This window comes from Candoia aspera, chromosome 1 (genome assembly GCF_035149785.1).
Source record: "Candoia aspera isolate rCanAsp1 chromosome 1, rCanAsp1.hap2, whole genome shotgun sequence".
NCBI lineage: Eukaryota > Metazoa > Chordata > Lepidosauria > Squamata > Boidae > Candoia > Candoia aspera.
The window spans coordinates 331,344,353-331,369,553 of record NC_086153.1 but is presented as its reverse complement, the minus strand read 5'-3'; the positions used below and the strand labels follow the sequence as shown (position 1 = coordinate 331,369,553).

General features: G+C 43.9%; 2 protein-coding genes across 3 annotated transcripts; both read left to right on the top strand.

Annotated features, from left to right (window-relative positions):
- Positions 1-843: 843 nt before the first annotated feature.
- Positions 844-25,201, top strand: LOC134488338 (uncharacterized). Of its 2 annotated transcripts, none has more exons than XM_063290713.1 (4): positions 844-1,351; positions 5,983-6,061; positions 8,996-9,065; positions 9,852-10,271. In XM_063290713.1, the coding sequence occupies exons 1-4, from the start codon at positions 950-952 to the stop codon at positions 9,985-9,987; spliced, it is 687 nt and encodes a 228-aa protein (XP_063146783.1). In that variant the 5' UTR covers positions 844-949; the 3' UTR covers positions 9,988-10,271. The 2 variants fall into 2 exon arrangements, with proteins under 2 accessions (XP_063146783.1, XP_063146782.1); XM_063290712.1 differs by lacking the exon at positions 9,852-10,271 and adding an exon at positions 24,820-25,201 and having other exon boundaries at positions 845-1,351.
- On the top strand, positions 13,184-18,536 carry LOC134488330 (uveal autoantigen with coiled-coil domains and ankyrin repeats-like). Its single transcript, XM_063290698.1, has 3 exons — positions 13,184-13,759; positions 16,356-16,649; positions 18,435-18,536. The coding sequence occupies exons 1-3, from the start codon at positions 13,241-13,243 to the stop codon at positions 18,504-18,506; spliced, it is 885 nt and encodes a 294-aa protein (XP_063146768.1). The 5' UTR covers positions 13,184-13,240; the 3' UTR covers positions 18,507-18,536.

Sequence of the window (25,201 nt, the reverse complement as noted above, 5' to 3'; positions counted from 1 at the left end):
TCACATCCTCCCACTACATTCCTCAGCTGTACTAAAAAAAAAGGAGGCTTGCATGACCTTGCAAAAACAACACTTTTATCATTTCTTACAGGAAGATCATGACAAGCTGTAACAATGAGCAGAAACTTGCAGGATGAATTTCAAGAGGACAAATGCAAAGTTCTCTATTGGTTGTAGGAAAGAAAAACAAAGGCAAGGGTATAGGCTTGGGGGACCCTATTGGGCAGCAGCATAAGAGAAAAGGATCTGGGCGTCTTGGTTGAACCGAAGCTCCCCATGAGCCAAGCGTGTGATGCAGATGCAAAAAGACAACTATAATCCTAGGCTGCATCAACACAAGTATAGTGTCAAGATCAAAGTCATTGTTCCTCTTTAGTCTATGTTGGTTAGGCTGCACCTAGAATACTGTGTCTCATTCTGGGTACTATATTTTAAGAAAGTCATTAGCTTCAAGAAGCTTGGAGTATGGCTGATTCAGACCTGTCCCACCAAAACGCACTTCAACCTTCCCTCCCCTCTTCCCATCCTGAGTTATAGGTCTGCTCCATACTTCTGGGTTGACCCAGGGAAATCGGATTTAGCCCTCAGGTGCAAACGTGGAGCCCCCTGAACGTTTTGGACTACAACTCTGGTATTCCCCGGCCGGCTCACATGACAAGATTGGGAGCGGTGGGCGTGGCGGTGCCAAAATCTAGCCAGCACCAGGTGGCCTATCTCCGGGGGGGAACAATAGCCCTCCCGCCCACGCTCCTCCCGCTTTTCCCTCTTGCTACATCCCACCGCTCTCCCCGCCCTGAAATGCGGCTCGATCACTTTCGTTTCTGTTTCGGCTTCCCTGCCTGTCCGCGTGCATTTCCTCTGGCGCCGTGGAGCAGGAGCGTGCGTGCCAGGCGGGCAGAGAGGCGTTTTGCTTAGCGGCGAGCTGGTGCTTTCCCCGGATTTCGCCTCTATGGGTAAAGAGATCCCCGACGTCTGCGGCGCCTCGTCCCCCAAGCGGAAAATGCAGGCTCTCAAAACGGGCAAATCTTGTCACAAAGGCAAGTTAGTGTTGTTTTGGTGCGCCGTTATCTTCCTCATCCCTTGCGTCTTGTTCTTCGTTTTCCTGACGTTATACGCGCTGCTCCGCTCTTCAGACCCGGTGGGCCAGTTGAGCGAATGCAAGGTGGAGTTGCAGAACCAGACCTCCCAGATGCGAGCTAGCATCGCGTCCCTGGGGAAGCGCGTGGAAGAGACGGGGAGCGACCTGGAGAAGGCGAGGGCCGAAAGAGAGAGGCTACGAGCCCAGCTGGCGGTCACCAACCAGAGCCTCGTCAAGACCAGCCAGGACTGGGGCTCCTGTCAGGAACAGCTGGTAAAGCAGTATAATCACATTCTCATTCTTATTCTTATTATTTTCTTATTCTTATCATTTTCTTATTCTTATTATACGGAGGGGCAAATTCTAACAGAGGAGCACGATCCTATTAGCAAACGGGATGTTGCATTTTTATCCCAGCAGTATTAAGCCGTAGTTTGAAGTAAGGTTGAACTTAGTTTTTAAGGCACCGGGCTAGAAACCAGGAGACCTTAGGCACAAAGCCATCTGGGGGACCTTGGCCAGTCACTCTGTCTCAGCCCTAGGAAGGAGGCAATGGCAAACCACTTCTGAAAATCGTGCCAAGAAAACTGCAGTGATTTGTCCAGGCAGGTTCTGAGAATCTGACATGATTGAACGGATTAAAAAAGAAGTTTAGTTTAGTTTTTAGTGTAGTTTAGTTTAGTTTGACTTGATTAATTTAGGAGCACCCCCCCGGACAATTCTGGGTGAGTCACAATATAACAAACAATAAAATACAATATGAATAATTAAAAAATAAAATAAATTAAGAACAAGAAAATAAAGAACAAGAGCAAGATGGCAGTCAGGCCAACAACACATAGACAAAAACATCTTCCTGTAGTTGATTCCCTCCCCTCACCCCCCCCCCCTTTCCCATGAAGCTGATAATGTGCGCCTGGCCCAAAGAAATCCAGAAGGATTCAAATGTGTATGCAGGCTTCCCACATTTTAGGTGCTTGGTCTGATAGTTTTCAATAGTAATGACTAGACATGGCCTGCTGGTTGGGGTCTGTGGTTGAAAACAACTGGAGTGTACCAGGTTATCTAATTCTGCCTAACCAATAGGCTACAACCTTTAATTGAAGTTGTGAGTTTGCTAAGCAGGCACAGCCAAGCAGAGGATCCATGCATGGTAAACTGCAGAAGTGGAAACAGGAAAAATGGGTAGATGATGGATGGCTGGAACTGATTTATATCCCCCCCCACCCGTTTTGTATTTGTATTTTTTATGATTTAACTCTTTAGGCCAGCTTGAGTCTTTTTGATGTGATGGCCTTATTAATTGAATAAAATTAAAATTAATAAAGCTATCACATCAACTAAAATTAACATCACATCACATCAATTAATATAACAATTAAAATTATTATTTATTATTATTTGATATTAAAAATGGCTGGCCCACCTTTCAAATGGAATAATTTCAGGCAGCTCGTCTATTGGCGAAAATTTTAAAAAGACAACAAAAATAGTGAAATCATGTATCTCAGATTTTATGTATTAAAATTTCTTACTAATGAGTTTATCCTCAGTCTCTCTTTTTCCAGTATAAGCACTTTTAATAGCTACATTAATTTATAAAAAGGATTGTATAATTAATTTACAAAACAACAAATTGTAAGAACAAAACGAAGAGCGGAAAGCACTGTGTTAAAATGTATCTAACTACTGAACTTAATGAATGATTAAAAATAAAGCTTATCTCCAGCTATCAGTTGAAAATTGTTGGTTGTAGGCTTGGGTTGTAGATTCAGTTAATAATCCAAGAGGCAACGCAAATGAAACTCTTGAGCATAAAGCAGGTCCCCCCCATCTGAGATTCTTTCAGTTTATTAGATGATAGCTCATTTTTCTGACATGAGGCCATGGAAGTGGTACAGGATGATTGGGAATATTGTCCAGTTCATTTGGAAGGCACCAGATTGGGGAACCCTGCCACAGAAGGAGGATCTCTACTAGACAACTTTAAATGATAAAATGGATTGATAAAAATTTCATTCAAGGCAACAAAACCTACTGTATTTGTTAGGATTTGTTTTGATTGATTTTTAATGGTTTGATTTTTTTTCCCCCTCCCTCCCTCCCTCCCTCTCAGTTTCACTGTTCACCATCAAGAATTCTCTAGGACTGGGATGGGCTAGAAACCTTAGGGGAAAAAAGTGAAAGCAAATAAACAAATAAATATTAGTTCAAGCATAATTCCAAGAATGTAACTCAGCAATCTGAGTTTCTCAACCTGTTCCTGGTCATGGACTTCCGTAGGCTTAAAACAATGGAGAAATTAATTATACTGAGTAAGTCACGGCAGGGAGAAGAACATGCATATGTGGGAGAGAAGGTCAGGTAAACAATCTCTGGGCCTCTCTTGGAATCTGAGAAAGTTCCCTCTATGTGTGTGTGTGTGTCTCATACACACATACACACAGAGTTTTCCTGAACAGATATTTCAAGAAAGCAAATCTTCAACTCTCCTGATAGATGCTGGAAAAGCAACTCTGCTAGGCATGGAACCTGTAATAACTTCCTGAGAAACTTACCAGCCATTTTCTCATTCAGAAGAATTCCAAGAACTCAAGTTTTGTAGAGCATTACCGTTGTGCTATAATTGCTACTGGCCAGGAGGAGGCACTGGTTTCCATTGGTTGCATAGGGGCTCCTCCTGGCCAGTAGCTATTATAGCATCTATACGCTATAAAGCCCCCCTTAAGAGGGGAGGTCTTGAGGCTTCTAGTACGAGGCCCAGGAGTTATTTAGCTTGAGGAGAATCACCATTAACATTGTCAGGAAAACTCAAGAACACAAACCAACATGCAAGCTTTCGGCTATGCTTGAGATGCTCCTGACTTCTGGGAAGGCATTGGGCATTATCAAAAGGAGTAAGAAGTTGACTCTATAATACTGACATATTTATCTTTGGGAAAGTAAAGGATGAATGTAGGTGGGTTGGATTTAGGACAAAAGAATCTACTGAGATTATCTGGCCCAGTATTGACTTGGTTTCACACATCCTGACTCAAACCCAAGATTTTTAAGGCCTTCTGTCAGCCATAAAACATGGTAATTAGTTAGCCCAAAGGTCAATCCAATAAGACCCTGGACACGAGAAAACTTTTCTCCATTTTATTTGGCACTAAGTGAAATGGGATTCCTCTTCCAAAAGAGGAACCCCAAACGTCTCAAACACAAGCAATTTATACTTTTTCAAGAAGGAGTGGTTACAAGCAAAAAGCAATAATTGGATAATTTTTGCCGCAGTGTTATGCAGGCATGCATACCCCTGTGTTGATTACCTAATATAACTACACCTTTTACTTTGTAGGGATCTTTCCCACCTCTAGGCATGGAATTATCTCATAACGGTGTGTTTTCTACCATGCTAATAAACTGTCTGATTTTTTTTTTGTGCATGCTTGCATTCATTCCTCATCTCTCTACTGGTTCTGTGTTGTTTCACTCGTTATCTCTCAACCATACCATCTCCACTGTCATCATTCATCAACATTCTTCTACAGGTTTTGCAATTGCAACACTCACTTCTATGTTCACCGTCCTCACTTCTTGGTTAGCTACAGTAGTGGCAAATGGAGTCCAGCGGCTGGGCACTCCTGAAGGAAAATATACTAAACAAACAATCACAAACAATTCCAGAACAACCACAGAAAGGAGTTACATTATACAAGAGTGTGGATGTTGTGTAGCCTTGCAGATGAGAAGCAACCCCAAATGAGTTTGGAACAGTAAACATGGTCCTCAGTTAACGACCATTCATTCAGCAACCGCAAGCAAACTTGCAACAGTGCTGAGCAAGTGGTACGTATGACCGGTCCTCGAAGTCCCAGCCATCACGGCACCCCTGCAGTCAAATTATCACGATTTGGGTGCTCAGCAACCGGCCCAGATTTCTGACTGTTGAAGCATCCTGCAGTCACCTGATGGCAATTTACAACCTTCCCCGCTGGCTTTGCGCAAGCAAAGTCAATGGGGAAGCCAGCAGGAAGTTGGAAGTCGCAGTCACGTGAGGGCCTTCCTTAACCACAGTCCTTGCTTAACAACTGTAACTAGGAACTGCTGGAACTTCCATCGCTAAGTGGCAGAGTCACGTGATGCCACGCTTTATGACCACGTTGCTTAGTGACAGAAATTCCTGTCCTAATTACCATCGTTAAGTGAGGACTACCTGTACCTAAAGCCAAGACTGGCCCATACAACGTATTCATTCATATCCCTGTTGCTGGCTCTTGGTATAAATCCAGTCATTATGCCTCTAAAACAGCATTTCTCAACCTTGGCAGCTTTAAGATGGTGGACTTCAACTCCCCGAATTCCCCAGCCAGCTCTTCCCCAGCCGGTTGATGGTTAGTGACCACATAAAGAGATTTTCTCCACTATGATCTGTCCCCAACCTTGATCCTTCAGGCCTCCCAACAGTGCCCCCATCACCCCTGTAACTGGGTCCATCCCCCTTGCTTCTGGTCATCCTCTTCTCTTTCATTCCGCCTTCCCCAGCATTGGAGCCTCCTCCAGAGAGCTGGGTCTTCACATAATGTGTGTCCAAAGTAGGATAATTTGAGCCTGGTCATTTATGCCTTGAGTGAGAATTCTGGGTTGATTTGTTCAAAGATCCATTTGGGGTTTTTTTCATGGCTGTCCAGGGTTTTTTCAGGACTCTTCTCCAACACCAAAGTTCAGAAGTATGAATACTCTTCCTATCTTGCTTCTTCAAAGTCCAACTTTTGCTTCCATAGACCGTCACATGGAATAACCATGACTTCCGATCTTTATAGGTAGAGACACACCACAGCACTATTAGGCCATAATTCAGAGTTGATTCAACGAAACAGTGTTGGAATTGACAGATACCTTTCCTTTTGGTCTCCATCTAGAAAAGCCTGGGACAAAATGTCACATCCCAAGTGAGAGAAGCTGTCCAGCGAGAAGTGGAGAAATATAAAATTGCTGAAGGTGAGATGAGCCAATGGGGATTATGTGTGTGTGTGTGTGTAGATTGATGTTGGGAAGAGAACTCATAGGATAGTTGATCTAAGATGAGGAAAGATTTGCCCCTGCTTAGAACATGGATTTGCCTGTCCCCAACAGTGACATTTTCATCAGTACTTTTGAGACATAAACGGTCTTCTGGAAATCATGTTATTTCCTGAATCAGCACCAGATACCTTCCCTGCCCCACATTAAGCCCTGGTTTTAGTTTAATACGGTTTAAGATTGTAATGTAGTGTGGGAAGTATTAGAAATAAAGGATGGGGTTTTAATTGCCTGATCATGGCTGCCATCTTGACGTTTTTGAGCCCCTGCTGCAGACACCTCTACAAGAGGGGGGGGGTGTTTACATTTTAAAAAGTCTTAAGTACCATATTGTTGAAGATGATTTACCACCAAAAGCTTGGGGAGTTTGCTTGCTTGCTCCATTAAAAGTTGCTGGAAAGCTCCCCCACTTTTTTGGGGAAGTAAGAATTTAAAATTTCCATGGCCGACCCTTTCCCGCAATAAAAAATAATGATAGCTCGCCAACGTCTAGGCCAGTGTTTCTCAACCTTAGCAACCTGAAGACGTGTGGACGTGGTTGGCTGGGGAATTCTGGGAGTTCCACACGTCTTCAGGTTTCCAAGGTTGAGAAACACTGCTCTAGGGTATCCAGCTAAAGAACTCTTAGCTTTTTTAAATTTCAGAAACTTTAACTTGTGCCAGTCCTGAAAGAGAAGAGGTAACTATGTAATCACGTGCAGATAGGGAAGGATTTGATGAGAAATGGTCTTATAAAACCAATGAAGCCAGATCTCTAGATCTAAAAAAGGTGTTTATTGGGGAAAGGGAAATATAGAGAAAACAAGGGGAGGTGCAATTGTGCACACACAAAATTCCAGTTAAAATGGAAGCTATCAGCTGAGCTAAACTAGTTACTACTGAATCTCCTTGAATAAGCTCTTGTATTTCAGCTCATGTTCATTGTAGAGAAGATCACAGGAGAGAGATGTTTTGAACCTTGTGCTTGGATGTCCATAGGCAGAAGTTTGTCCCTTCCATGTGCACTGTTCATGCTTTCCGAGTGTTTTTCTAGGCATAAGCTAAGCAAGGGCCTCACAATCCAAAGGGACCTCTCAAAATTTCTTTTTTTTTCCTTTTTTGTCACAGTTTTATTATAATTTCATCTATGAAAGTTTCCTCTAGCATGGCTCCCGTGACCCTCATTAATGGATTAAGATCTGCTTTGTTTCTGCATGCATTCCCACCATCTCTTCAAAGAGGGCCCTTCAGTACCATTTGTTGTGCATCTTGGTGGCATTCTTGCCAAATTCAGTTGTTCCACAGCCTTATTCTCCGTTAGCACTTGCCAAATAAAGTGTCTAGTTTCCCATAGCTTAGGACAGCCTTTCTCAACCTTTTGACCCTGGAGGAGCCCTTGAACTATTTTTCAGGCCTCCGGGAACCCCTGCACATTCAGGCTCGAATATAGGCCAGAAGTTACAAAAATATTACATTCGTTTTATGTGTAGGCCTGTATTTTATTTATTTATTTATCAAATTTATCACCACCCATCTCCCCCACAAGGAGGGGCTCTGGGCAGTTTACAATAAACACATTTAACTACAAAATAATATAAATACTATACAATAATATAAATAAGCAATAAAATATAAGTATTAAAATATAATGGAATCCAGGTGGTTAAAATTCTCTCTCTGTCCGTAAGCAGAACAGGGCAGTTCTAAGGAGCTAGCCATCCCCAAGAAGAACTATTCTCTGTCCCGGCCCAAGCATGATGATAAAGCCAGGTTTTTAAATTTTTAGTCCAGGAGTGAGGGGGCCTGCCTCAACTCCAGGGGGAGAATGTCCCAAAGGGCAGGGGCTACTGCAGAGAAGGCATGCTTCCGCAACCCCACCAGATGAAACCCTCTAACAGAAGGGGCCCATAGCATGCCCTCTCTGCATGCCCAGGTGGGGCAGGTCAATGTGATGAGGATGAGACGGTCCCTCAGGTAGCCTGGCCCCATGCCATGTAGGGCTTTAAAGGTCATAACCAACACCTTGAATTGGACGCAGAAGCAAACTGGAACCCAGTGCAGCTCGTGCAGTAAAGGTGTCACATGTGCCACCCTTGGGGCATCTAAAATTACCCGCACAGCTGCATTCTGGACCAGCTGTACCTTCTGGATACTCTTCAAGGGTAGCCCTTGTATATATGGATTAACAGTGTTCTTAAACTGAAAATAAAGAATGAAACTTATCTCTGTAATGTGAAGTTGCCAGAATTTGAAATAATTTTTTAAATAAATCGTGATCTCCCAGGGAACCCCTAGTGACCTCTCATAGAACTCTAGGGTGCCACGGAACCCTGGTTGAAAAACCCTGGTTTAGGACTTCACTAACTCTGGCCCTGATCCCCAGTCATATAGAATCTGTTTATGAAGATTGACTGTTGTCCAATCACAATCAGAGTCCTACCTCAGTTGCCCTTGATCTACCCATCAAATCAGAAATGATCTGGGCACTAAACCCACCTTTTTTATGGAATTGTAAAGACGTCATCTGGTTTTTACCTATTCTGCCTTGATATTAATGACTTAGAGAGGTTCTGCTATCATTTGACTTTGGGGACGCCAAAGCTGAATCGCATCTCTTCAGGCCTCTTGCCATTGGGTCAATTTATCAGATGCTTAAGGGGCACTAGGGCACCCTGCGCAAACTTGGGTACACTGTGTGAAAGTATGGAGGGGAGGTGTTGACGCCCAGCCTTTCAACAACGACAGAAAAGCCCTGTGTTGTGCTTGAATATAATGGAAAGAAACTGCAGAGAGTGAGGAAAGATGCTGTAGGATGAACTTAAGCTTAAGCAGAAGATAATTTGTTTCCTTTGATTCCTTGATTCCTTTCTTTAGAGGAGATTAAACAACTTAAGCAACAACTCTCCAGCTTAATGGACACCCAACAGAAGAGGGAGCAACAACAGTAAGAACACAAAGTTATAATTCTATGTACTCACCTTTGAATTTTGAAGAATTTCCCTGGTGGACATTCTGGCCAATGTTCTCTGTAGAGGTGGGCAGCCAGATGATTCCAGGGAATGTGCAAGCAGGCAGGAGGGTGATGTTCTTCTCCTGGTTCTCTCTTTGGCCTCAGGTATTAGAGGTAGATTGTCTCCAGAGGGGGAAGTTCCTTTCTTAGCTGTCATGGCTAACTTCCTTGAATCACATGGCCGCCATTCCATTTGCCCATTAATCTTATTACCTGCTACAGACTGCATAAACTGGCAATCATAAATTCAGAGTTCCCCAAGGCCCGCTCACGGGTCCACAAAACCAAAATTATTTGCCAGGTATTGAAGAGATTTGCAAAACTTGAAAACGATGTCACTCTTCTCATTATTATTTTTATTGTTAAAAATATATGGGTTTTTTCATGAAAAATATCTTATTTATATTAATATCTAATGGGTTTTATATTGTCATGTTTACATGATTCAATAAAAATATTCTACAATACATCAATTTTAATTTTTAATATGGTAAATATTGATAAATATAACCCATACAAACAAAAGCTCTTTTGAGGTCCTCCATAATTTTTAAAAGTGGGAAGGGGTCCTGAGAGCAAAAAGTTTAAGAAACATAGTTCTAATGGAGTGTTTCTCAGCCTTGGCAACTTTAAGGAATTCTGGGAGTTGAAGTCCACCTGTCTTAAAGTTGCCAAGGTTGAAAAACAGTGTTCTAATGCAACAATGTTCTGTTTCCCCAGAAAGGTGTGCCAAGCCACAATCCAGCGCCTGGAGAAGCAGCTCACAAATCAAGCCTTTGACGGTTCCTATGGAGGTCTTCTCCTTGGTCCCTCCACAGTCCTCCTCCCACTTACCTTTGCTGTACTCCTCCTTTAGTCAATTTGGATTCTGGCCAAGTTTGAGTGGTGGGCAAATGTCAAGCTTCACCCTACTTTATCTGCATAACCACATCTCTTCCTCTGCATGTGGGTTTTGGAGACTTCTGAGCCTGTGCCCTTTGCAGGACAAGAACCTGATACAGATGCCAGACCTGGACATCCATCTACTGTGACAAGTCAGATTTTGGGTACAAGCACAGGACCTGCCAGAACTTATATCACATTGCCCTGAGTATTACACAGAACTTTGCAAATAAAGCTTAAATCTTGATTATGTAATAACCTGTGCCTGGTGAATGTCAAACTGGGCCAGCTTCCTTTGCTTTCTGATAGTTTGGTGGCTTCTCATGTTAATGTTCAGCAGAATGAGATGCTATGTTCATGCAGAAGGTCCCAGTGTCAACCTCTGTTAACTGTAACCATGATGGGAAGGATCCAACACACAAACAAACATACACGCATGCCTGAAAATGTGGAAAGCTGATACAACCTGGAGCAGATGGTATCATTTTCCACAAGGTGAAGGAACATGACCGCCCAGAGTCATAATACAAGAGGGATGGTAAAGAAGTATGACAAATAAAACAAATAAACATATATTTAATTCCTTATTAAGTGGTTGCTAGCTTCATCCTTGTGGTCTCCTATAGTAATCTTCCTTTGATTTCCAAAGTGGAATATATTAAAACATTAACCAGGAGCTTAATTGGAAAGGAAGTTCCTTTTTTCCCTCCTCTAGCATGGGAAAACAGATTAAGATCTTTTAAGATGTGCAAATGCTGATAGAAAGGTAGCAAGTAATATATGGTTTGTTGTCAAGAATCAATGTTGCCAAAAGAAGCAAAATAAATAAATACAAGATTTATTTAATACCTCAATCCAAAACATTCTAGGTGCTGTACAAGATAGAAAATTAATAAAGGCAACAATAGTAATACATGAATATTAATAACTACAGATTGATAAGTAAACTCATTTCTGATACCAAGGACTCCACCTTGAATCCGTCACTACAGTAAAGGCATTCTGGAAAAGTCAAGGGTTCAGAAGCCTGGGGAAGGCCGTGAGGGTAGAAGCCACCCATGCCTTGGGGGGTCAAGCTGCTTCAGAAAAAGGAAGCCCACACATGCTCAGGAGCAATTCAGAAGGATCTTACGTTCAAAAGCATCACATGTTGCTTGGAGGTCCAGCAGCATGGTTATGCTCCACCCTCCCAGTCCTACCACAAGTCCTCAGTGAAAGCAACCAAGGCAACTTTCCTCCCATGGCCAAGCCTGGATCCAGATTGCCCTGAGTTCAGATAATCTTTGTTCCTCCCCCACACCCCACTTTTTCAACCATCTTCCCCAAGAAGGAGAGGCTGGAATATTGTGTAGACACACATGGTTCTGGCTGCTTTTTAGGTAGATGTGAAATTTGGGCAAGTCAGAAAAAATCTAAACACAAGTTGAATGCGGTGCAGATGGGGTACCTAAAAAGTGAGGGTGGTAAAACAAGATAGGTGAAGAATGAATTAGTGCTGAATTAATAGGGATTAATATGTATACCAAATGGAGTTCCAGAACAATAAAAGTTCATTGAAGTGGTTTGGTCCTTTAGAGAGAGAGAATGAAGATCGAATCCCAAAACAAAAGGAGGAATGGATGGTGTCCTGAGATTGACCTTCATTTTTCAATTAACACTTGGAAGAGAGGCTGCTTAGGCAAGCAAGAGAGCTGTGAGATAACAAATTTCCAGCTCTAACCCCAATTAGATAATTATTTCCCTCTTTTGCCACAGCAGGAACCAGGACCTGCTAGACCGGTGTTTCTCAACCTTGGCAAGTTTAAGATGGGTGGACTTCAACTCCCAGAATTCCCCAGTCAGCTTTGTTGGCTGGGGAATTCTGGGAGTTGAAGCCCACCCATCTTAAACTTGCCAAGGTTGAGAAACACTGTGCTAGGCACTTAATCATTAATATGTAATCTTCCCGTGCTAATGCCTAAAGTTGGGCAACTCCAGGGGGAGAGGTGGGGAGAGAGGTTGAGGGGGCATAAACTTGCCCAGTGAACGCAACCCCTTTGTGAATTCAATTCCCTTTTATATATTAAAAAAGAAGGCCTGGTTCTTTAACCATCTGCATCATCTTAGGACTTCTGCTTTAAGTCCACACATCTTCAAGCTGCCAAGGTGGAGAAACACTGCATTAGACATTTTGTGAATGGGCAAATCCCCAACAGTAGCTGTTCAGGTGAAAAGAATATAGCATATATTCTCCATATCCCACATATACTCACTGTTCACAAAAGCTTGAGACCCAGGTCTCTTTTCATATTCATAAATAAAATGGAAGAACCTTATCATCGCTGGACTGCCACAGTCACAGGCAGTGGACCAACTTTGGATTTCTTTAAATTAGTGGCAAAGGTCTAGTGCACTTTTTAACAAATATTTGCAGAGAGCAGGCACACGATTACTGGAATTTAGATGCTGCTGCTCACTTTACGCACAGGATTCTCCAGGGGAAAATTCCTGTTCATGACTCAGAAAGGAACAAAACAAAAGAAACAGAAATCAGAGCAAGAAAGGAACAGAAATCATTCTGTTGATTTAAACCAGGGTTTCTCAACCAGGGTTCCGTGACACCTGAGGGTTCCCCGAGAGGTCACTAGGGGTTCCCTGGGACATCATGATTTATTTAAACAATTATATCCAATTGGGGCAACTTCATATTACAGAGGTAAGTTTCATTCTTCATTTTTAGCTTAAGAACACTGTTAAGGCTTATATACAGGCCTACCCATGAAACAAATATAATAATTTTGTAACTTCTGGCCTATATCTGAGCCTGACTGCGCAGGGGTTCCCCAAGGCCTGGAAAATATTTCAAGGGTTCCTCCAGGGACAAAAGGTTGAGAAAGGCTGATTTAAACACTTTGTTGGCTTGGAACTGGACAAGAAAACCCACTGCTGTAACCACAGCAACTTTGGAACAGATCTCTCTGAATCCAGTCTCTCCTTCTCCTTCTCCAACTGGGGCATCATTCTAGAAAACCGTCTGCTTTTTGCTGACCTCCTTTGAAACTGTGAGCTGAGATAACTTTCGTTTTCCAAGCCTCCAACATCTGACTGCTGCAGCTATTTCCTCAAAATCACGAGGACGCACAGGAAGAGGGGGAGGATGAGCTAATCAGGCAACTTGGAAAGCAGTACATAGGCGAGAGCAGAGCCCTCGGAGAGGCAGCCAGAATTTCTGCGTCTCTCAGCTTCCAATGAGCACGGGTAGATTTCTAACGTACAGTTGCCTCTCCACAGGCATGGAGAATCTAAAGGAGTACTTCCATAGGATGTGGATGAGATCCTACTTTTGGTTCATCCTTGTCATTGTCATCCAGTTTAGTTTATTGATCATTCAGTACTCACAAGCCCCACCAGAACTAGACAGGAAATGTCCCGAAGACCAAGCAAAGCTGCATCACATCATCTCCCAACTGGAGGCCAAGAACCTGTCTCTGAAGAAGCAGCTGGCTACGATGGAAAAGGAGAAGCAGATGGTCAAAAAGGTTATGGACCAGACTCTGGAAAAGACTTTGCAACTTTTGGAAAAGTCGAAAGAAGAATCAGATGGCCTGAGCAAGCAACTGTCAGTTTCCAACCAGTCCCTTATGGAAACCAGACACCTTCTGGAGAAGGCAAAGGAGGAAGTCCGAAGCTTGCACAGCCAACTGGAGATAGCCAAGGAGGAGCTCCGAAAGACTCAGGAGCAGCGAGGTTCCTGGCAGAACCAGCTGGTAAATAGAAAAAAAAAGATATTCATTGCAAAGTAAAATTAGAATGAACAAACGTGATGTGCTTTTTGGACCCAGCAGAATGACTTAGTTGCTCCATCTAGCTGGGCTCTATTAACTTTCTTCTGATAGCTTAATAGGCAGACGTGCTCTTCCTGCCAAGGTGATGCCATGGCTTTCACGTTCTCTTTCAGAACCACCTGGTGGGTTCTTGTTGGAGCGCATGTCAGTGTGCCCTGGGCTGCCCTCCTCCATCCCCTACCCTGGCACCTTCTTGATGTTCTGGGACTGCTACTGTAAAATTCCCTTGTTGGGTAGGAATTCTTTTCCATCCCAACACATTAGCAAGGTGCCAGCTTGGAGAATGCAGGTTAGGTCAGAAATCCCCAAATTATTGCAGCCTGTGAACCAAACTGGAAGTGCCAGAAAGGGATGTGAATGCTGGCTGGGGAATTCTGGGAGTTGAAGTCCACACAAAGTTGCCAAGGTTGAGAAACACTGCTTTTGACTATCAGATCCTTCCCAAAAATATCGGAAAGTTAAAGATATTATTGTAATATATGCACTGTTCCAAGTAATGCAACAAAAAATTGACGACTTAAAATTCTGTCCCTTCCTATTGTGCCCACATGCTTTTCCAGATCTTTTGGAATGGCACCAGATATTATTATGGTTGGTTGCACAGTCAGCCAGATGTTTATTTATTTATTTATTTATTTGATTTGATTTATTTGATTTTTATCCCGATTTTTTAATTTTTATAAATAACTCAAGGCGGCGAACATACCTAATACTCCTTCCTCCTCCTATTTTCCCCACAACAACAACCCTGTGAGGTGGGTTGGGCAAGAGAGAGTGACTGGCCCAAGGTCATCCAGCCGGCTTTCATGCCTAAGGCAGGACTAGAACTCACAGACTCCTGGTTTCTAGCCCAGCACCTTAACCACTAGACCAAATTTGGCATTTTTGTCCACCTATCAAGTCCTTCCCAAGAACCTGGATTAGGCAGATGTTGTTTAATAATAATAAAGGTATCCTCACAGGATGTAAGCTGTTCCAATAAAGCTGCCTTTTGCAATTGACTGATGGTGATTTTGTCAATGCCGATGGTGTTCCAATGGTGCTCCAGATGTTTTGGAATTCCACCCAAGGCACCTATTACTATTGGGACTATCTTTGCTTTCTTTGTCACAGTCGTTCTGTTTGCAGGTCTTCATATTTTGTGATCTTCTTCTTATTATTATTATTATTATTTTCAAGGAATAATACAGTACAAAGAACAAACAAAAACAATCCAATTAAATAAAATGTTGTTATTGGCTTGAATCAATCCACTGGACATTTCATTGAAGATTATGGATGCAATCTACCATGCCGCTTCAGTGGGGGTGGGTAGATAGATTGGTTTAAAATCACCCAGTAAACTTCCATGGCTGAGGGGGGACTAGAACATGGACCTCCCTGCTCCTGGTCCAGCTCTTCCCCACTGGACCCCCTTGGCCCTTGAGCCGAGAGGGAGGGCCTGATCCACAGCCATCCAGCTGGCTTCTACACCTATGAGAGGACTAGAATGGGCCTCCCTACTCCTAGTCCAGCACCAGCACCGCTACACACACACACACGTTTCACACATGTATATGTCCATGTGCATGTGTTTATACACACACAAACACACACACGCACATAACAAACATGTGGGTCTGTGTGGTTGTGGGTGTGTATCAGATATAGATATGTACATACAGGGTATACCAAAAGTCAGGCCCCATAGGCCAATCACAATACGTTTTATTAATTAACATTTTTTTCAGAGAAAATATTACTGTTTTTAGCAATGTTCAAAGGTTATGCCTCAAACAAGTAGGGAAGTATTTGGAAGACAATGGCACCCAATTAGAACACTGAATGTAATTTATATAATAAGTTGTGTATGGGGTCTGACTTTTGGTACAACCTCTGTGTGTGTGTGTATGTGTGTACATGCACACCCACACTTACGTATCTTACACACACCCTTTCAGTGATCCTGCCCCATGTGCTAACTTACTCAAGCACATTGCTGCATTTCTATTTTTGAGAAAGGTGTCTCCCATCTTCACAATTCCGCTGTAATTTTTCTATCTCCAAAGTGTATGACCTGAGGCGGGTGATATATTTAGGGTGGGAAATTTATATGACAGGCAAGAATCAAACAGCTCTGTTACAGAATTCCTAAGTGGTCATCCAAGAGGACCCTCTTCACCAGCAGACGGCGGGAAGAACCCCCAGGTGCTGCCCAGGGATGGATATTTGTCCAGCAAAGTTCTATTTACATCACAGCTAGCAATTTTATTGGACAAATGGATTCCATCGTGTAATCCCATGGAGACACCACCAATGTTTTTTTTCAAGTTTTCATACAAAGATAGAATTGGAGGAATCCTCAGAGGTCATCCATTCCAACCCCATGCTCCATTCATAATCTGGTTTCATGAATGAATGCCTGAATCCCAGCTGTTCTCCCCTGATGTCTTGCATGACTTTAGTGTTCTTGACTGACACCTTGTAAAACCTTGCCCATGGAAAGCCAAACAGACCTGACAAAATCTCCCACTTGCAGGCTGAGATAGCATCCCTGAAGACACAACTGGCTATGGTGGAAAAGGCCAAGGACAGGATGGAAAATGCCACCAGCCAGAACCTTGAAAAGACCAGGCAGCTTTTGGAGAAGGCAAAAAAGGACAATCACGGGCTGCAGGAACAACTGGCCATTTCCAACCGGACCATTGCAGAAACCAAACCCCTTTTGGAAAAAGCAAATAAAGACATCAGAGGTCTGCAAACACAGCTGGAGGCCACTAGCCAGAACTACAAAGAGACCCAAGAGCATCTGGATTCCTGCCAGAACCAGCTGGTAAAAAAACAAAACAAAAATAGAATGTATCTGCTATGAATTGTTAGGCAGAGGATGCTGCTTAAGGTGGACTCCTTTTCTGCCTTCTTAGGCCTGTTAAATACTGAGATGCAGTTTTTTGCCCAGTGCTATTAGCTGTAGCAACTCCATACGAATGGTCCTGCTGGATCAGGCCAAGGCCCGTCTTAATCCAGCATGGGATTTCTCACAGTGGCCAGCCAGCAGCCTCCAGGCTGCTCATGAGCAAACGATGGTGTCATCTTCTCTCTCTGCTGCAACTGGATGTTGCCCCCAACCAGGAAGTAACCATTGGGTTTACCAGACTAATAGCCTTTGATAGATTTGTCCTCCAGGAATTCATCCATTCCCCTTTTAAAGCCATCCCAGCTAATGGCCCTCATCATTGTTTGCAGCAGTGTTTCTCAACCGTGGTAGCTTGAAGGTGTGTGGACTTCAGCTCTCAGAATTCCCCAGCCAGCATGGCTGGCTGGGGGATTCTGGAAGTTGAAATCCATGCATCATACAGTTGCCACATTTGAAAAACACCAACTTAAAGGTTAGGGATGGAAGAGGAAGGCCTCCTATGGACAAAATTGCTTCCCTTTAACGCCCCGTCCCCAAAGCCAAAAGACAGGTTCAAACAATTTCACTAAACTGTGGTCATTTGCTACCAAAATTTGCCAATGAATCAAACTGCAGGGGGTGGGTGTGTGATAAAAGCCATCCCATCAGTGGCTTGCTTATCCCTGGTCTAAAGCATCCATTGGCACCATCCAGATGGTTTGGGATCAGAGATCCCTGCCCAGAATGGGAGTCGTAGTTTCAATATGTGTGGACAGTGGGGGTGTGAGGTAGTGGTGAAGATGCAGATCTAGGAGCAGGGAGACCCAGGTCCTAGTTCCCCCTCAGCCATGGAAGCTCATTGGCTGACTTGGGCCAGCCCCTCTCTCTCAGCCCAAGAGCCAATCAGGTGTAGTGGGGAAGTGGCTGGACTAGGAGCAGGGAGACCCAGGTTCTAGTCCCGCTCAGCCATGGTAACTTTGGGCCTATTTCTCTCTCCCAGCCCAACCAACCTCACAGGATTGTTGTTGTGGAGAAAAACAGGAGGAGGGAGCACTACGTACACTGCCTTGAACTGTCATACAAAAGTCAGGGTATAAATCTAATAGCTAACTAGGAAAATAAAAATAATTTAAAACAAAATAAAGGCACCCCTTTGAAGAGCATCCACTAAATCAGATCCTGAAACATTTGGGGCTAATAAACCATTTGCAATTGGGGGGAAGCATGGGTTTACTGCCCCAAAGGGTCTGCCAGGTGGGAGAGCCACAAAATGACTTTCCACCCCCTTTTTGTCCTTGGGATCCCCCTCCCACGTAAAGACATGGAGGATCCCATCTCCTGTTCTGTTACAACAGTGACATGTTCCTACTTTGCAGGGGGAAAGTTCCTGGTTTCAGGCACATGATGATGAGGCCCACTAAGGTTTGCTTAACCAATGTCTGCTGAATAACTGAGAGTGGGCCAGATTATCAGAACCCACTAAACCAGAGTATCTTAGAATTATAGAATCACAGAAGGCATCTTTGAGGTCATCTAGTCCAAGCCCTACTCAGGGCAGTTCGTACATTGGGGAACAAATCCAGCCACTCTGAGTGATGGCCTTCCCCATCCAAGTTTATTTATTTATTCATGTTCTTTGCCAATGATGAGCAAAATACTCATTTTTGTCTGGCAGAATCATGTGACCATTCCATTTTGTGTCGGTTTTCTCTCCCCCACTAGCACAAGTTGGAGGAAAAACTCAAGTCCCCAGATATTGAAACTAAAGAAATACAAGAGTCCCGTGGTAAGTGAGAACCACATGGCTGACCATTCATAAAGACAAGGTTACCAGTTATGAGTTGCAGGGCCCATCAGAGTCCAACCACAGGAAATGTAACAGGTCCTGGTTGCTGAATCAAGCCAAGCCAGTTAAACCTACCTTCTCTGATCTACCAGGACCACAGTGGCAGGGAATTCTCCCAACTGCAGATGTGGAACATCTGGAAGTTGTCAGGCTAGGAAAGAATGATGAGATCAGCATCCTACTTCCCATAAGGACCAACCTGCTACCTCAGTGAGATAGCCACATGTCCCATAGGGTTGCTCCCAGAGTATCTAGTATTAGGAGACATTGCATCTGGACGTGGAAACCTATTCTTAGGTGTCATGGCTAAGGACCTTCCCTGCTTGCTCCTGTGTGAAAGGTCCCCTGTGCAAGCACCAAGTCATGTCTGACCCTTTGGGGGGACGCTGCTTTCACGACGTTTTCTTGGCAGACTATAGAGCGGGGTGGTTTGCCATTGCCTTCCCCAGTCGTCACCTTCCCCAGCAAGCCGGGTGCTCATTTTACTGACCTCGGAAGGATGGGAGGCTGAGTCGACCTGAGCCGGCTACCCGAGAATCCAGCTTCCGCTGGGATCGAACCTGGGTCGAACCCGGGTGTGGAGAGTTTCAGCTGCAATCCTGCCACCCACCACCCTGCGCCACATGAGGCTCTTTGCTTACTCCTAACAGAGCACAAATATGGCTTGGCAACATCGTTGCTCTGCTGTATCCCCATGACATGGACTACCTCATCCTCAGCCCATGAATGAGACAGCCTTACGTTATGCATCCAAGCGCAGGTTTTGGATCTCAAAGATCTGTTTGTCACCTATTGATTGATTGGTATGTGCCATCAACTTGGTGTCAGCTTGACTATTTATTTGTCAAATTTCTCTGCCGCCCATCTCGTATACAACAACTATATGGTTACTAATATAGATAGACCAGTGTTTTTCAAACTTGGCAACTTGAAAATATGTGGACTTCAACTCCCAGAATTCCCCAGCCAGCTGGCTGGCTGGGGAATTCTGGGAGTTGGAGTCCACAAATCTTCAAGTTGCCAAGTTTGAAAAACACTGAAATAGACCTTCTCCAGGGTGATCTGCCCCCAACCTGGTCCTTCAGGTCTTCCAGTAGTGCACCCATTGGTGCTGTAATTGAATCCATCCACCTTGCTGCTGTTTGTCTTTTCCTTCCTTCCTCTATCACCCATTACCCTGGAAGTAAGTTGGTTGAATGGCAATCAAGACAGGAAAGGGATTGGCCATGGGGACAGCCGGTTTCATGCTGGCATAATTTTCTGCCCACATTAGGATGGGTGGAGCTCAGTGGCATGACTGCCCTAAGAGTCATTGCTATGTCACTTTTTGTTTCTCCCATCAATCTGCCTAAATCACTAGTAAACTACTCAAGCCAGTGACCATCAGCATATCTCAGGGCAGTGCATTCTAGAAGTCAGGGCAATGTTATATGAAAAAAGACTTCTGTTGTTTCCTAACCTGAATGACCTGCCCCCAATTCAACTGAACAACCTTGACTTCTGCTATTAGAAAACGTATTTCCATCCATTTTGTTTTTCACACTAAGCATTATTATAGGACTTATTTAGAAATTAAATAAATTTGTAACCTGGCTCTACCCTTTACAGGTAGTCCTCGCTTAACGACCACAACTGGGATCGGAATTTCAGTTGCTAAGCGAAGTGGTCTTTAAGCAAATTTGTCATGATTTTATTACCTTTTTGTGGCGGTTGTTAAGTGAATCACCACAGTAATTAAGTGACCCACATGGTTATTAAGCCAATCACGCAGTTCCCCATTGATTTTGCTTGCCAGAAGCTGGCTGGGAAGGTCGAAAATGGCAATCACATGGCCATGTGACACTGTGACGGTTGTAAGTGTGAGGACCAGCCGCAAGTCAGTTTTTTCAGCACCGTCGTAAGTCTGAACTGTCACTAAATGAATGGTCTTTGAGTGAGGCCTGCCTGGAGTTGGATTAGAGATCCTTGTACTTTTTTGCCAACTGGGAAATTTTAAATTTTGGTGGACATTACAACTCACATAGCAGGTACTGCTCATTCACAGTCTATTTGTCATGATAGGGTTAAGAAGAGTGCGAAGGGTACAGGACTTTCCCCACAGCCAGGTTAAACTCCTTTCCACTCATCCTCAAGTTGGCAGAGAACTGCACAGCATTACTATAATTAATAGTTAAGGTCTCTGGCTTTGTTGCTTTCCCTCTTTCTGAATGTCACCAGCCAATGGGAGACCATCCGCAGGTCACAGCTGTGATGCCGGATGGCCACAGGAAGCTGGTGAGTTTTGGCAAGCGGCTGAATTCGCTTCTCCTGCTTTACTGCCCACAGCAAAGCAAGAGAGTGCAGGTCAGCTTGGCTGTAGACCTGCTGTAGGCCTGCTGAACAGCAGCACGGTGTGCACTGAGCTTCATGTCAAAACTTGCTCGGTCCCTAAAGAGGGGACAAGTTTCAACATGAGGTTCAATGCACGGTCTGCTGCTATACAGCTGGCACTAAAGCAGAGAACACGTGACTACTTACTTACCTCTAGAAGCCCTAAAGTGGCGAGTTTTGACAAATGGCTAGATCCCTGTGTTCCTGCTTTATCGGGTTCTCAAGAGAGGATGGGTTTAGCAACTCTTTCAAAAGTCCTAACCTCTGCAAACCTGCTAAATAGCTGAACTTGCCGATGTGCAGTTTTAAAAGCGCACGAAGCCCATGTCCGCTTCCTTTAGTGCTCTTTAGCATTGCTTAGCACTCCCTAGTGTTCTTTCAAAACTCAGCCATTTTGAAAAGCTGTCTTACAGCATGGGCTGGGGATCAGGTGAAGGCAGCATGAATGACATAGCAAAGGAATGATGTAGCCAGAGCAGCATTTCTCAGTCTTGGTAACTTTAAGATGTGTGGACTTCAACTCCCAGAATTCCCCAGCTAATGTGCTGGCTGGGGAATTCTGGGAGTTGAAGTCCCACACATCTTAAAGTTGCCAAGGTTGAGAAACACTGAGCTAGAGGGTTTGTACCCTGTTGAGATGCAAGAGGGAAAAGACCCGTAGTGCCAACATGCCTGGGCTTAAGCTGGGTGAAGCAATCTGTAATGGTCCCAATGTTGCTGAACTACAACTCCCAGGACCCAGCATGGCTAACAGGTGGAATGCTGGGAACAGTAATTCAGCAACAATGGATTCTCCTTTTATGACCCTACACCCTGAAGGTATGTATAAGAGGCAGTGAAATACCATCTGAATAACATGGGGCTTGACTTCTCCTAGTTTTAGATGAAATAACACAGCTTCAGCTGAAGATACAACAAACAGAGAAACGGCAAGACCTTATTAGAAACGAAAGGTAAGAGCTTGTAAGAAACAGAATTTTGCTTGTTGGTGGGAATCATAGGTCTTTCATACCCAGCATCCAGAAACAGCCTGCAGATTGATGAGCCAACTCCCATTTTGCATTTGTATTTTATATTTAATAATTTGTATCCATCTTAATACTTTGTATAACCTCCCCATCCTTTTGGGGAAAGGCAAGAGAAGTCACTTGCAGATCATAAACCCAGCTGAGTTGGTAGATTAGGATCAGGACATTTACATGTGCCCAAGGTATTGCTTCCTGATGCCTGCAGACTTCACAAAGGTCTGATCATTTTGCTGATGACCAGCACTACCCTTGCCTTGTTCACTGGGAGGAAACAATTGTTATATTTGTTGGAAGTTCTGGCAAATCCAGCATGCCTCATTTGCATGTGAATTAACATGTAAATTAAGTTGTCCCACAATGCAACTCTGAGGAAGCTGTTTGTTGCCACTCCCACTCCCTCTTTCTTCTCCACCAGAATCCAGCACAGGGATGTGTGCTGCTCTCCTCCATTCTGGGCACCATGTGGTGGGCCTGGAATTCCCCTTTCTTCCACACAGCTCTTGGCAGCTGTAGGGCTGAGAGTTTAGGGCAAAACTAAGTATTCAGAAAGAAAAGAAGAACAAAGGAACTTCATCTTTTCACCAAGATGGATGTAACAGAAGCTACAATAAACTCAGTAAGAAATTCTTTTATTTATCTTAACCTAATCTGTCTAAGCGTGTGATTCTTTATGCTTGGGAGGGCTGAATGTATAAGATCAATAACCTGTGTTTCTCTGGCATGCTCATTGAAGCTATTTTAAGATAATTCTTTTTCTGTGCCAGCTTCTCAGCTGTGTTATAAGCTCTGCTCCGTTTCAGTGGTTCTAGCAGGCCACTGAATTGGCTTCAGTATTGTCCCAAACATCTGCATCTGAATGAGCAACCCCAGTCTGACAGGGTGCAAGTGCTCATTTGCCTCTACCACAGACTCAATTGTAAACTTACCAGTCTTGCCTTCTTTTGCTGATTTACTTTGCAGACTGATGGAAAACCTTACCTGTCCTGTTTTGCACTATAATAAGAAATACCACTTGTTTTGTTCCATTACTTTATATTGCTAATAAGAAACACTCCCTCCCTGACTCATTCCCAGAAGGCCACATAAGGGATTTCCTGGGCCCTCCTACAGTGGGCAGGGCTAATGATGTTCACCAATGCAGTTTTTCCAGTTCCCTGTGTGCTAAAGTATAAATTATGCTGCTGAAGACAAGCACGTCCACTTGCTTTGCTAAACTACCTCTTGCGTGTTGCGACTGGGCAAGAGGGCACATCAGGCTATGAACCCAGGGTTCCGAGGACAACAAGATGGCATCTCTCAAAATCCCAAGCCTTCAGCCCTGGGGGCAATTCTGGGACATGGAGGGCCCAGTGGAAGAAAACAGATTTAACAAAACGATTGCCACCATATCTTGCTGGAGCAAATTTCATAGATAAGAATATAATCCCACCAATGCAGCTGCATTTCTTGCATGAGCAAGAGGGCCCCAACACTGTACATTCATGTGATGTGGACATCCAAGCCCATTCTCCTGTCCACACAACTTCCAGGTGACTTGAAATGTGGGCAACACTCCACTGGCAGAAGTTCTCTTGCAATGCCCATCTCCAAATCTCCCTTGGCAGAGAACCATTCGATGCTTATACCAGATAGTGAGTCTTTTTGTAGACATTTGCTCTTTGCCATGCTAAAAAAACCCTAATACGGCAATGCGACTGTAGGTTGGAAGGACAGCCTCGGCCAAAGCCCATGTCCTGTACCCCTTTATTAATTGGCTGGTGGGGAGAGGAGGAGCAGAAGCCGGCCATTCTTGCAACAACAGTGGCAAGGACGGAGAAGGGCCACTGAAGACCAGCCCTGAGGGGTTGGGAAGATTTGAGGGGTGAGGAGGTAGTAGCAACTGCAGGAAAGTGCCCTTAATTTGATCACCCCCTTGCAAGAACATTTTTGCTCCAAATTATGGTGCTGCTGCTCAGTTTAGACCAGTGTTTTTCAAATATGCCAACTTTTAAGATTTGTGGACTTCAACTCCCAGAATTCTCCAGCCAGCATGAATTCTGGGAGTTGCAGTCTACACATCTTAAAGTTGGTAAGACACATCTAAACATTAGTTTCAACCACGGCTAATAGGGGTGTCTGCAGGGGACTCAGACGCTCACCGCTGAAGCCTCATCCTTTCTGGTCCTCTCCTGCAAACGTCATTGATTGGGAACAGGGCAAGGGCTCACCTGTTTACAGAATGGCTGCCATACTGACAAACTAAAAAGAAACAAACAAAATCAAGAGCTATCAGCCCTTCGAGGTAGACCAAGTCAGGAAACAGATTCCACAAGAATGTTGGGATGCTACTTTATTGATCAAGGCTATAATGACAGAATCTTGAAAGCCTGACTCTGTTTTTCCTTCCCTCCCTCTTATAGTCTAGGGAGTTGAGAGAGACAGTTCCAGTTTCTTTCTGATGTTTTCTTCATTTCCCAGGCTTAAAAACATGTTTCTTTAATTGTCACCACACAGTTTCTCCACAGTTATCTCTTCTGCAATTTTTATAGCTGGTTTTTAATTTAAGCAGCCACATGACACTGAGATAATATCTTATGGAAGTTGTCATCTTCCATTGTTTCCTGCGCTATTATCGAAAGCTTAATGAATAACATCAAATAAAACAAAGCGGTGTAGGAGATAGAAACCAGGATAGCGTGTCCAGGAACATCTGTGATATGGGTGTGGAAGGAAATCTTCTTGTCCAGAGTCCTCTTATTGTAGACAACTGTGTGGTCTAACCTACCCTTTTAGGGGTGTCTATGGGTTGGGTCAAAAAAGGCAAGATGGGGACTGCAACCACGCAATTAGTGCCCTGCCTCTGAACCCTTTCTTTCTCTTCCAGAGATCGATGCTGGAGCAGAGTCACAGAGCTACAAAATCAAATCAGTTACCAGCAGAGGAAGTGTTCCATTCAAGATATCTTGGATGATGGGTCCATCCTCGGATGGGGCTTTGCGATTCTTGTCCTTTTCCTCTGCTGTGTCAAATGTTGCAGGCCAGAGAGCTAGCGTTGCCATAAAGAAATCCTGGGATAAATTATGGACATTGCTGTAGCTTGAGAACAAAGTAATGCTTGTGGGAAAGAAAACACTTGCCACTCACTCTTCCTTACCCATCTGAAAAATAAATGTCTTTGTCAAGAACTGGGTCTGTTTCTCAACAGAGATATATTTACGTATTTTTTTTTAAATTCCTAAACCTTTTAAAGCTGTACTTTAAATGTA

Bases quoted from the DNA above. Each gene is read 5' to 3' on its own strand.
- LOC134488330 (XM_063290698.1), top strand. From the start codon at position 13,241: ATGAGCACGGGTAGATTTCTAACGTACAGTTGCCTCTCCACAGGCATG. The intron at 13,760-16,355 runs GTAAATAGAAAA...TCCCACTTGCAG, and splicing joins GTTCCTGGCAGAACCAGCTG to GCTGAGATAGCATCCCTGAA. The intron at 16,650-18,434 runs GTAAAAAAACAA...CTCCCCCACTAG, and splicing joins ATTCCTGCCAGAACCAGCTG to CACAAGTTGGAGGAAAAACT.
- LOC134488338 (XM_063290712.1), top strand. From the start codon at position 950: ATGGGTAAAGAGATCCCCGACGTCTGCGGCGCCTCGTCCCCCAAGCGG. The intron at 6,062-8,995 runs GTGAGATGAGCC...TCCTTTCTTTAG, and splicing joins GAAATATAAAATTGCTGAAG to AGGAGATTAAACAACTTAAG. The intron at 9,066-24,819 runs GTAAGAACACAA...TTTCTCTTCCAG, and splicing joins CAGAAGAGGGAGCAACAACA to AGATCGATGCTGGAGCAGAG.